This window comes from Rhyacophila brunnea, unplaced genomic scaffold, assembly GCF_057557595.1.
Source record: "Rhyacophila brunnea isolate RB1 unplaced genomic scaffold, BYU_Rbru_1.0 scaffold_6, whole genome shotgun sequence".
NCBI classification, from domain to species: Eukaryota; Metazoa; Arthropoda; class Insecta; order Trichoptera; family Rhyacophilidae; genus Rhyacophila; species Rhyacophila brunnea.
In genome coordinates this window covers 35,751,418-35,764,549 of record NW_028233276.1, presented here as the reverse complement: position 1 = coordinate 35,764,549, position 13,132 = coordinate 35,751,418, and the positions used below count along the sequence as shown (strand labels likewise).

Here is a 13,132-nt window from a genome sequence, read left to right as displayed (position 1 = left end):
CAGAGGACTAGAGAAAGTATTTTATATACTTGGGGAAACCTAATATATCAATGGTTTTATAATTATTATTTTATTGGTTTATATTATATTATATTATATTATATTTATGTACGTAGGTATAACGTTTAATTTTACACCTTTTATTTGCTTGTATTTCATATTGCACTCGAAGTATGAGTAAAAACTAGCACAATGATCAACGTTTAGTTTCGTGTCACTGCCTAATTGTATAGTGGGCCATGGAAATATTGTTGCGTTGAACTACGCAGATTCACAGGTATAGTCTCTTAAAATAATTTATTATTGTGTTAAAATTTACCACTTTGAAGTCAGGCACAAATCGCTGCATTTCCTGCTGCCAATTATGAAGTGTACTAGCCGGAGACACGACTAGAAAGGGCCCCCACACACCGAGACGCTCAGCAACATGGCAGAGAAACGCAATACACTGAACAGTTTTACCAAGACCCATCTCGTCAGCCAATATACCGCTAATGCCCTGAGAAAAAAGAAAAATGTGTTACTAATATGTTCGAATTGATAAGGGTATTGTACTATTCCATATAAATGGCTTTTAGTGACCTGTGTTTCATCTTTAATTATATTTAGACTTTCTGAATGATATCTATATAATTGACAAAAGATAAATGTTTGTTACTGTTGTATATTTCTTCATCTTCTCTTTAGTCCATGTCCGCTCCACAGTTGGAGCATATGGACACAACGCAGCACCTCGTTCAATAGCTCCGGTTGGCATGAAGAACAGGAAGGCCAGAGTGAAATTCTCTTGAGTCTTCCTTAACATGTGGTCAAGCCAAGTTTGACGTTACTTCTTCACTTTCAAAGTCATGGAAGGCTGCATGGTCTGAATTCTTATTACTCCTAAATTCAAACCACTGCATCCCCAGTATCCATCACAAGCATCAATTCTCTACGGTTACTCTGAGCTTTCGTAAGGTGACATGACTCACTACTGTAAAGCAGGACTGTCAGAATGCAAGCAACGAAGAGGCGGCATTCGGTTGTATATTAAATTAACTAAATTAGCGATCGTAAAAATAACATTACGAGGCTGTTAATTTCAAAGTCGAAATCCTCCATAATATTTTGAGATAATAGCAAAAAACTTTCAAGCACATGATTTAGGACTGCAAATAGAATATTTTCTTTTTGCAATAAAATGGAAAAGCAAATTGTGAAATAAAATGTCCTTAACGTCATTCAAATTAATAAAAAATTATATTTAAAGTTATTCGTAGAATATAAAAAAATGTTGAGTAATAAATATAAACAACTTTGCAATCAACCTCCCGTTTAATTCTATTTAACTAACGAAGCAGGATTTGATATTTTATGAATATACACACATACGAGGGAAAAGTACTAAACTCACAGTCAATAACAAGAAGAATATCAAAAAAAGTAAAAATGGAGATTACTAACTTTGAAAGTAATATCCTCATAGCAAACAAAGCAATTGAAGATAATGGAATATAATTGAACATTAGGGTAGTACATATTGGAAATGTACGGAAATCAGCACAATGAAAACTCCTCGCACTGCACTGGTACCAATCAATAAAATTAAGATTCTAAAATTTTATTTCTATTAACTACCCTCAGTTAGCAGTGGTCTCGTTAGTAGAGCAACCGACTCTGAAGCTGTGGATCATGAGTTTGGTCCTGCAGCTGCCAAAAATGTTGTTTTTTTCAATGTGTGTTTGATCCAGTCCAAGGACCCAATAGGTTGCGCAAATGGCCAACAACAATTCCCCATAAATAATCTCTCCTTTCTGGACTCATATTTTCTGCTTAGGAGTAAACTTGGTGATTTACTAATAAGCAAGTATTCCGTATTTGATTATGTAATATGGTAATGTTGGATGTTAATGTCTTTTTTTCAATCAATAACAATGTGTTCAGATCAAACAACATAAATGTAACAAAATCACTTGAGCAAATGGCAAACAATGAGGACATGGTGATTAACCTGCATGTTAATGTAGAAAATAAACACCAATGGACATTCATGTTACATACTTTAATAATTAAAATACAAATGCATAACCAAACATTTAATTAAACATTCATAAAATAAGTGAAAATGTACAACTTTAATTTATGGCATTACTAATCTGTAATACCTGCACTGTCTGATTTATTTCTCACTTTAAATTCATACATTACGCACAGTATAATTAAAAACCATCAGGGAAAACAAGCAAATAAAATATAAATTATTTTGACATGAAATTGTCAAACCTGGTCATAGAGATTGGCCAGCCAATTCATTCCTTTGAGTTGATATCCCTTGAGGGTTCCTCTGAAGAGATCAGGCTGAGCGTGTTCACCGGCCGGCAGGGGAAGTGGAACCCCAGACTCCAGATTGTCATCCATATCAGGCAGACACAGCACACCCCCCACCGACCTGTCGAATTGCCTCGTCCGCGCCCTGTCTGCTTTGAATGCATCAGCTGCATTTCGGGAAGCCCGCTCCTTCATTTCATCACTGCAATGGTAATCAAACAGTCATGAAATAAGTGAGTTTAAAATGAATTCAAAAAAAAGACATCTTTACAGAGTGGTTCGGTTATAACACAATATACATTAGAGCTAGAATACTATAGAATGAATCTTATACACATTGTATTAAGAATTTTAAAGGCAGTTCGATTTTGGAACTGAATGATTTTACTTGTGGTTTAGGTAGGTAACAAGTTCATTATTTTTCTTCTTCTATCGGCAAGCTCGAATACAAAATTGTAGATTATATTCTAGTTTGAACTCTGTTGCTTCGTTTATTTAATCTGCATACACATTTCATGGTGTTTTAGATGATTATTCATCTTAAAAATAATGGCTTTTGGCTGCCTACATAAAATTGATGAAGGAAAATCTTTCCGCAGATTATATTCAAATGTCTGTTGTGACATGACACTACATGAGATGCGTGAAATGTCAAATTGAAATCGAATTTAATGATACACTATCCAATTCTTCAAATGAACCTGTAATGTAAAGCCACTTCCAGCTTACTTAATCACTAGATTAGAGGTCTAGATAAAAAAGGCCTTGGCAGTACCCAACGCACCAAATACAATTTGCGAAAAAAAAATGAAAAAACTACATCTCTAAAATCTCAGTTTGACAAAATTCAAAGTAAATCGATGTTAAAATCATTAATATGGTAAAATGTTTTAGGAACATTCTGATAGATGTCAGTATGTGTCCTATTTTGAAACTATTTCTTTTAACCATATTATTAGTACAACCGAGATATCTCGTATCTGGCAGTGATCACTTTATCTCCGTAGAAGAAGATTTTTACTGTGCTCAACCACCAAAAGTGGAGCAATAAGTAGAAGAATTCTATTCCTCCATGAACTGTGAAGATACAATTGGTCTAACTTTTTTTAATACAACATATTATTTAGTTTACATGTAGTCGTTTTCTTCAATGAATTTGATTATATGTACCCAATACTTACACATCGTACGTATCAGACGTGAACATAGTCTTCGGTCCCCGTTCTTCATCCAATTGACTTAGAATACGCAGTTTAGAATTGGGCGAGGCGTCTCGACCGATCTTCCGAGACATGAAGTGGGCATACAGCTCCGTTTGCGTAATGAGGAAATTCAGTTTCCTCTGCTGCCGCTTGGCCTCAATCATTTCAACGTCCATCTGTTCAAGACAAATTCAAATTAATTATGTAATAAACACAACCCGTCACGTTTCTGCCCCGCGCATCCTGTAAAATTTATACAAAACCTATATCAGCAAAACTTAACTAATTAATGTGACTTTAAAAGGGTTTCAAGTAGGAATAGGTGTCCAACAAGAATACATCCTCTCTCAAGTGGAAGTCGCAACAATTATGTAATTACAAACAACAACTAATTGAAGGCGTATTTATGGCATTATATAAAAAAGAGTACTTATTTTCAAGTTAACATGCTGTTATTTTGTTAACTCTGAGGAACTAGTGTGAATTATGAGTTTGTAATCACAGTTTTGTTGGTGGTTTGAATTATGATATTGGTGGCTTTTCTACATGATTTCAACTAATCTGAAAAAGAATGAAGTTAAGCATATTTTTTTCTTTAGGCGCATTTAGTAAAATTTTGATAGTCAAGTCGCTGATACATATTTTCTACCAGAATACCAGAAGTGCAGTTTAACCCATTCACTGCGGACCAGTTAATTACTATTTAATTACCACATTTAATTAACATGCTAATAGTGTCTAATGGCCATCTAATGGCAACGCACCAGTTGCGTTGGACGCACGGGATGGGTTAATGCAATGGTCAAATACTCAACTCAAGCATGTGCAGGCAATATTATCCAATTAGGCAAAATGTAAATATCTGGCTTACTTTTCTTTGTTCTTCTGCTTCTTTCTCCATGCGTCTTCTTGTCTCTCTTTCAACTCGGTCGTATCGTTTCCAATAAGACTGCATCTCTCTTGTCAGCCGCTTACATCGCCAAACTGTTTCCTTCATATTCTTTTGGGACTGAAAATATGAGAAGTAATATGTTAAAAAGGAATTCAGTATTGTTTTGTTTTGTATCTTAATTTTATTGTTATTTTTTTTACTGCTGATTTGTTGTTTTGATTTCTTTGAAATTTTCCTAAGGCCGTACATTAGTCACGAAGTTATCCAACATTGTAAACATACGGGTGTAAAAATACACGATATTATAAGATTTCTTAAATCTTGATTTTTCGTTGACTAAATAGATTCATATTGTAATTTTCTACTATTTTTATATTACAATAAATATTCATTGGGATGATTTATCCTTTTATAATTTAGTAATTTTGTTTTTAAAGTAATTATTATACGGTGCTTGTTCATGTAAGTTGCGGAATCAATGTCACGCCAATAAGAGGCGTCACATGTCTGATAAATCAGACACACAATTGAGCAAACACCTTGAGTAATACATATTATTTTAATTGTAAATAGTCCCGACATGTTCAATAATTTATAATTTTTAAAAATATTTTTTTCATAAGTGCATATGGTCGTAAGTTAAGGTGGTCGAGAACTCACTGTATACAATATATACATATAACTACATACTAATATTCAAAAAACATAAATATACTTATCTTTCGAAAGAATCAGAATAAAATAATACATTTTATTCACACATAGCATTATGAAAACAGGTGTCTGGGAAACTTAGAAATTTTTGTATTTCACTTGTGTATCGTTTTAATGAGGACTATTTTAGATGGTCGGTCATTAAGTACAGATTCTTTCGACCTCAAAAATGAACAATTTAATAATTCAGTAATTGATTGGATGACAAATAATGTCAAAAATATAAAATAACAAATTACACTAATTTAATATGAGGGAATAAAAAATGTTGTAATAAACACACCTGAAATGAGGTACTAATAAACAAGCCAAGAAAGGAAGTAGTTACATAATATGTATTTTAGTCACTTATCAGTGAATTAATGCTCACCTGCATAGCCTTCTGCCGATGGTGTTTAGTGCAAAGAGTGGCCATCCTTTTACAGTTCTGCAGCGTATCCTTGTGCGCGGCAGTTCGAGTCCTCTGTACTTTTCCGAGCTCCTTCTTCCCCATCAGCTGCCAAAGTTTCCTTCGACGTGCCGCCAAAACTTCTGGTTTCTTTGCCATGGCCGCCTTCTTGCGTGCCCTTCAATGATGAAAAAAAAATTGCTGATTTAAGATAAAATAACCTATGGGTTAGATTTTCTACTATTTGAACTTATTCTATGTCATAATTTAGGATCACAAAACTGTTATGTAACTTCTTATGTAGCAGATTTTTTTTTAAACAGTGATTCCAAATTCAGCCAGCAGATGTCTTCTTTTGATCCATCTATGGTAAGTCAGAAATTTTCCTGAACTATCAACCCTAAAAGGTTCTTTACCACCCCTCCAATATCCATGCCTAGTCTAAAACTACTGATTGCTTTTGTGTAATAACACACATTCAACATTGGTTTAATTAGGGTGATGCACATTTTCAATTAGCACAAAATCGAGTAAGAAAAATTTTAAATAATTTCATGGCGGTTATCACCTAGCCGCCGCTCTAGCATTCATCCCAGCATACGCCCCTCGGTCATCATCAGGTTCCTCTTTGATAGAAACATTAGTCCCGTCATCCCACTCCTCACTCTGACTCTGCTGTGTGGCCGGCGCGGCTTTTGTTGCTTTGGCTCGGGAGCCTTGTCCCCCGCCACTTGCCCCGCTGCCTCCGTTTCCCCCGGTTCCCCCTCTGCCCCTGCGACGCCGCGCTGCAGAAGTGGGAGCGGTCGGAGGCAAGAGGGGTGCTGTGCCTCGCCGCATTGACGGCCATCTGTCATATGTAGACAGAAGCCCCGATCCATAGTACATGTACTGTGCATTCTGGAATATTAAAAAATGCATAACTATAAAATTTAACCATGACAACAGATTCAAAATTGGCATATACAGTCGAACTCGGTTATTACGATCACGGATATAGCGAGATCTCGGATGTAACGAGGAAACATTAGTTGAAATTTTAGTTTATGATGTTCTCCACACATTTATTCACTTTTATAACAAGCTACTTATCGGTTATACCGAGCTAAAATATCGTCAATTTTTTTCTTAAAACTGTTAATATGTCGATCGTTCAAAAACATTTCAACTCTAAGCAATAAAATCCGACCGGACAGGATGCCGCCGGAATCAGATTACGTTTATGTCCAAGTACCTACCTAATTGGTGTTTTCGCCGACAATATTGATAAAGTATACACGTATGTGGTTGAAATTGCATGTCAAAAATCGAACTACCTACCAGCGTTCATTACAATAAACAACTTCTTTTGTAGTTAATGAATGCCATGCTTGTTTCGGGGAAAAATTCTAATTGTGTATTTTTGTTTGAATTGCGACTTTTTGTGTTATGTGACCGCTCATTTAAAAATAACTATTCTCTGATATAACGAGTAACGCTTATAACGAGCAAATTCAGAAGGTCCCATCTTCCTCGTAATAACAAAGTTCGACTGTATTATATAACTATATCATCGAATACCGCCGTTAGCTATGTCTACACTTATGCATTTTTTGTGCGCTAGACGAACGCGTCGCAGGGCACACATGAAGCGTGTGCATAAGCGTGACTCAAGAAAAGTGTTAGTGCAGTAGTTATGCCAGCAGCGGATTTTTGTTGAACATTCGAACAACTTCACGTAAGTGTTGCCAACCGAATGATTACGTGGAAAATTTATAATAGTAGATTATGCTATAAATTTATGGAAAAAAAAATCAAAAACACTATAATTTTAGAGGATTCAAAAAGAAAAATGTTCTGTGTTTATTCTATAGTTTTTTCCTGACCTAACGCAACCTAATTAGTACACTAGAGGTCCTTTTTTTTTGCTTCAATTTCATACATTTAAAAATTGTACAGAAGATTTTTTCAATATCTCTAATTAAAACTAATTTCATAAATTGTGATGAATTGTCTCACCGTAAACACTGAATCTTTTAAAAAGATCACTTATCGTAATATTTTGAAAACATCGTTTGACCTATTATACATGTGCAAATAATTAAGTAAATCTTTTAAAATAGGAGATCTACTTTTAAAAAATCATCAACAATCAGATTATAATCAAAATATCACGTCTTATGTTAACATCTACTTTACAAACAATATAATGTTTGTTCAGTACAGTCGCCGGGTTTCAATACATTCACAGAAAACACAATTTTCGAGTTGAATTTGTGCACTCTACTACTCGACTACCGACATAGCTGGATAGTACGAGAAAAATAACTATTTATACTAACCACAGGCGGATATTTGTATTAAAGGTTTATCTATTTTATTATGATGACTATGGCTCCCACAAGGGGGGGGGGGGGCTGACAGTACTCTAGCCTGGGCCCGGGCGTGGCAGGTTGATCAGATAAGTAATATAAACACACATCACAAATTTGCTTTAATAGATTAAAAAAAAGTCGCCTGCGCTATTATACTTCACGGCCATTAACATTATAATTTATATAATTAAACAATGTAAATTTTGATTATTGTGTGTCGATACTCGACAACTCCATGATTAGAGTAGATATAAAAAAAAAATCGTTAATAATACACTGAATAGGTGCCCTTCATTTGAGCTGAAACACAATTTGAAAAATGTTAATGTAGTGTATCACACTGCCTTTAACCTTAGCGATAGATAGGGGCCCGCCAAAGATCCTAGCCTGAGGGCTCGCTTCAGGATATGGGGACCATGATGACGACTATAAATTAACGACGAAGATAAATTCTACTGTGTAATTTTTTCCAATCAAAAATTCATTGGTCGATAAAGGTTCGAAATTATTGTGAAAAATTCCCAAATTCATAGAATTAGACGACCAAAATATATATTTAAAAAATCTTACATCAGGATCGCTATAATATTTAGCCGCATATTTCTGCCGTATGACATGGTCTTTCAGCATCCTCGTCAGATGCGCTTCTGAAATACCATCTCCCTCGTCTTCGCTTCCTTCGCTGGCCGTATCCGACAAGAGAACATTTCGAAGCCAGGCGCGGTCTTCGTCGAGGCCTGAACCGGTGCCATCCATGTTGTACAGCCGCAGTTTGTCGCTCCTGCGCTCTAAAATGTCACAAATAATTTTAAAAATTCAGCAGGTATGCTAGTCAATTCTATGATAATTTTACAAGATGTAATTAAGTCAGTCGTAGCCATAATTACGTACACTCAAAATGACTACTTATTTCGTTATATTAGCCAAAATCCATATAATTACATTCATTTTGAAATAAGCAGCCTAGCGCAATATATGACATATTCCAGACATATTACCTTCATTTATACAACCAAATCAATACCAACATTTGATTGCTAACAATAAATCTGTGGTTCCATAGCAAAAGTATTTGTGACAGTTTTGAAATATATTATCATGGTTTTAGAAATGTTGTGGTTGATAATACCATTTTCTTCAAAACGTGAAATCGGAACTTTTGCTCGGAACCACGATTTGAATACCTACATGATTATATCTGTGAATATATGTTTTTTTTTCAAAATAGCAAATTTTCAGCTGTGAATTCTATTAATTTAAGCATGACACTGTTCTGGTAGAAAACAATAACTGTATAAAATCAAGTTTTGAATTATTGACACCAAAATGTTCAGTTTTTTAATCTCTCTGGCAAGACTATTTTAAAAAAAAATTAATTCATCATCATTCATCCTACAGCGCTGAGAGCACAGCTGTTGTGTCGGCATTATATGGCCATTAGATATAATTACCATGTTATTTAAATGTGGTAATTAAATAATAATTAAATGTTCTGCGGTGAATGAGTTAAAAACACTTTTGTGAAAATACACTAAATCAAAATTTACAAAACACATTTTGGCAGAAAACACTAACCACAGTTTCCGGATAAAAATTTGTAAACACGGGGCTGGCAAAAAGCCTTAACTTGGGTTATTATGTTTTTTGTAGTCAATATTTGCCTATTTTATGAACATATAGTTTTGACACCAAAAGCTATTCATCCCTTCATCCCACTGAGGATGAGAAGTGCAGGAGGCGCCCGATTTAAATTCTGCAGACCTTAAAGCAAATGCTTTGCCACCAACCAGTCAACACTCCCCTGTTAATTTGAATTTTAAAACAATATAGTAAATATGGCAATGCCAACTAACTTACCTTCTTTGGTTGTAACAACTCCATGGATAATTTTGTCTCCTTGACACATTTCTTCCTCTGTCAAATGACTTTCAGACTCGCTGTCACTATTGCTGGACTGATCCTTGGCGAGAACTTTGTCCATGTAATTCATTAGGGGCCCAATGTCCAAAGCGGCTTCCAACCGCTGAAGATGTAACGGTTTCGCAATATCATTCTTTCTCGGAGCTCTCGCTCCCATCATCGGTCTCTCAGCCATAATACGAACTGTCAAAATAAGATTATAATAATTTATAGAGGTGACACCGAAGGACTTATGGTATGGAAGTATCACTTGTTGCGCTGGAATAAAGCAATGATGTGGAAAAATTACACAATCCGCCCATTTAGACAATTATCTAGAATGCGACGCATATAAATTTGACCTACCTATCATACACAAAACCTAAAAATTTGCAGTTAACATTATTCTATTTGTAATCTTTCATGATTGGATACTCACGATAACTTAAAAATTCCGTTAAGACTGTGTTTCACCCATTATCTAATAGAATAAATGACAATTGAAACAAAATGGCGAGCGTAGAATTTCGTCAATTTGCGGCTGAGCATACGTTCATAGCGCCTCATATAACTACTCATTTCTGTTTCGGGCTTGAAAAAACACAAACCCGCCATCATTGATAGAATAGCGACAAGTATTGCCAACTAATTGAGCTTTCTGATTGGCTGGAAAATCCAGAAACATTTTTGAACCAATAGGAATCAACAAAATTATACTCTGAATCGCTGCAAGCCTTGTAATGTTCAAAATAATCTTTTAGGTTATGAGTAAATTTATGATTACATTTATTGTGAGAATGTCATTAAATAAAAATAATGTGTTTCTAAAATCCCACTTCATTAATTACATTTCAAATTCATTCAAATTCGATTTACATGAAATGGTTACATAGAATTTGATGGATCATTACAATAAAATTTGAAAATAGCATAGAGATTGCAATATTAAATTTTAAAAATATTTTCGAACCATAGACAAATATACCGTCCAGGTCAGATTTTTATAGGTAATATAATTCATTTCAAACATGATAGGTAGGTACGTAGATACCTTAAATTTCTTAATTTAAAAAATGTAATTTATCATAATTAACACACGAGAAAAATATTTTTGAAAAAATATTTGAATGATGTTGCTATGCAGGAATCAAAACCGTCTTGTATTGCTCAAACCCGCATCCATTGGTTTCCAACCGAAGTGCTGTACTTATTGCTTATCAATAATTGTGTAGATTCAATGCAATCTACACAATTTTATAATTTTAATATTTATATGTTTTACCGCCTGCCGTGACTATGAAAATAAAATTCTTTGCACAAGTTTAACTGCCAGCCGAGTGGCTGATGATCTGGTCCGATCACTGAAAGTAAGCAACTTTGCGCCTGGATACGTCTTGTTGGATGGGTTCCCGCTTAACGTTCGAAGCCTACACTTGACAAATACCTATTTAATATTTTATTTTATTATTTTTCAACGTTTTTCACCCCAATTGTCTTTTAAAGAGAAAGTTAACAGACAAATTAAATTTAGTTACATTTTATTTTTCTGACGCAATAATAATTAGGTAAGTACATTATTCTTTCTTTGGTAGATTTTCAGTTTGGTGCGCAATTTTAGTGTGTAAAATTTGATGGTTTCATGGATTTAGATTCTAGAGTATAAAAAAAATGTACCTTGGAGGCGCTGGGTTTCGATCGTACCTTTCACATGCTAAGCGAGCGCCTTCCGATTTGAGCTACGCTCCCGGTGAACGATGCCAACAAAAATAGCGCATTAAAATATTCGTTATTATTCGTTGAATAAATTAATTAATGGTTTATTAACGCATGAATGTTAGATATTTCCAACAATAATTCAGTAATAAGATGGCAAAACCTGATATGTGCACTTTTGTTAATTGTGCAGGAGAGCTATTTTAAATTTAGAGATTGTTTGAATCTTTCTGGCGAATATGTCTTTTGAAAATAATATAATGTAACGATGTATTCGAAATGAGTTTTAGATATAGAATAAGTATTTCAAAGTTTTGATTCTCCACGTTTGGTAGAAAAAAAGATTTTCCAGATTTTCCAAGTTATCATGTTTTGCCATCTTATATTCCAATACGTTGTAATTATCTGGTAAGATAAACTAACATCATAAATGTGAGGTAATTGGAAAATAAAACTTTAAAAAATAGCTTAAAATATATACCTATATGTTTAATGCTTGACACTAATTAAAAATGTTACATAAGTGCATATTGATACAGACATTGTCATCAAATATTTTCAGAGGGTTGCAAAAATAATTCCTAATGCGAATTTTCCGTTCCATGAAATAATATGAATTCTATTGGAAGGGATGTTGATGATGGGTAGGTATGTACCAATGAACAGAAGGATTTATTGCGTGATAAAGTAGCCCAATTTTATTATCCCTTAACCAACGAAAATACAATCTTAATTACAGTTCGTACAAATGAGAAGTTTACAAATAATATTTACGAAGAATTGTGTTTGCAATGAAAATTATTTAACGTCGAAGCGAGAAGCGTGTAGTTAGTTTAAATGATTTGAAGGTACTAGTTACTGTTGTATTGCCACCTTTGTTCTTATAGTAAAAGAAGACAAAGGAATCAGAATCAGCGTGGGTTGACTGACCGCTGTAGTTCCCACCATGTGGACTATTTCTTAGAAATTAAATTTGTCTGTGAAATTTGACTATGACACAAATGTTATCAATTAAATAATGTATTTCTGCTACAATGTTGCAGTAATACGTTTTTTACTCGTTGACTCTGGCAATACACGGATGAAATTTGACGCGTAGACATTCCTTCGGACTGCGGGAAATGTAAATGCGTCGGTTCACACAATCGAGTTTACTGATCGTAAAAATTATATTGCTGTGAATTTTGGTTTGAAATTCATTTTAAGATTAGTTTTATGATGTACATATTTCTAGGTTTTTTAACTATGACTTAAATGCTATTGACATGGTGCACGTTGTCTGCGGAAACTTCTTCAACCCACAATTCAATATTAGGTATGTTCTAATAGGTAGATATAGGTACTAATATAAAGAAACGATTAAATATTTTTTTTAAATTTTAATCTTTAACAATATCTTCTACGTCTAAATTGCCCTCAAAGCCATCTAATTTTTAACAACTTCAACTTATTACCTTCTTTATCTTATTTGCGATGAATTTGTGAATTTGAAAAAACAAAAAACATACTTTGGGACATTTTATCACTTCAAAAAGCTTCCGATCTCTGGCCACTCTTACAAATTGGAATCAATCCCGGAGTATCATATTTTTTAAATTCTTGTCGTCAACCTTTTTTTTGTTATCTCTATTCTTGAATGGTCACTATCACATTCGAGTCTAGTATG

At 34.1% G+C, this 13,132-nt stretch overlaps 1 protein-coding gene across 1 annotated transcript in view; it reads right to left on the bottom strand.

Moving 5' to 3' along the window:
* Ino80 (chromatin-remodeling ATPase INO80) overlaps positions 1–10,341 on the bottom strand; it is a 175,928-nt gene extending 165,587 nt beyond the window's left edge. Inside the window, exons 1-9 of the mRNA XM_085956528.1 lie at positions 10,193–10,341; positions 9,712–9,957; positions 8,425–8,642; positions 6,072–6,400; positions 5,486–5,681; positions 4,381–4,518; positions 3,489–3,685; positions 2,263–2,509; positions 320–499 (exon numbers count right to left, since the gene is read on the bottom strand). Coding sequence (XP_085812654.1) covers positions 320–499; positions 2,263–2,509; positions 3,489–3,685; positions 4,381–4,518; positions 5,486–5,681; positions 6,072–6,400; positions 8,425–8,642; positions 9,712–9,949 — 1,743 coding nt within the window. The 5' untranslated portion in view covers positions 9,950–9,957; positions 10,193–10,341. The remainder of the gene's footprint in view (positions 1–319; positions 500–2,262; positions 2,510–3,488; positions 3,686–4,380; positions 4,519–5,485; positions 5,682–6,071; positions 6,401–8,424; positions 8,643–9,711; positions 9,958–10,192) is intronic.
* Between the last annotated feature and the right edge of the window lie 2,791 nt (positions 10,342–13,132).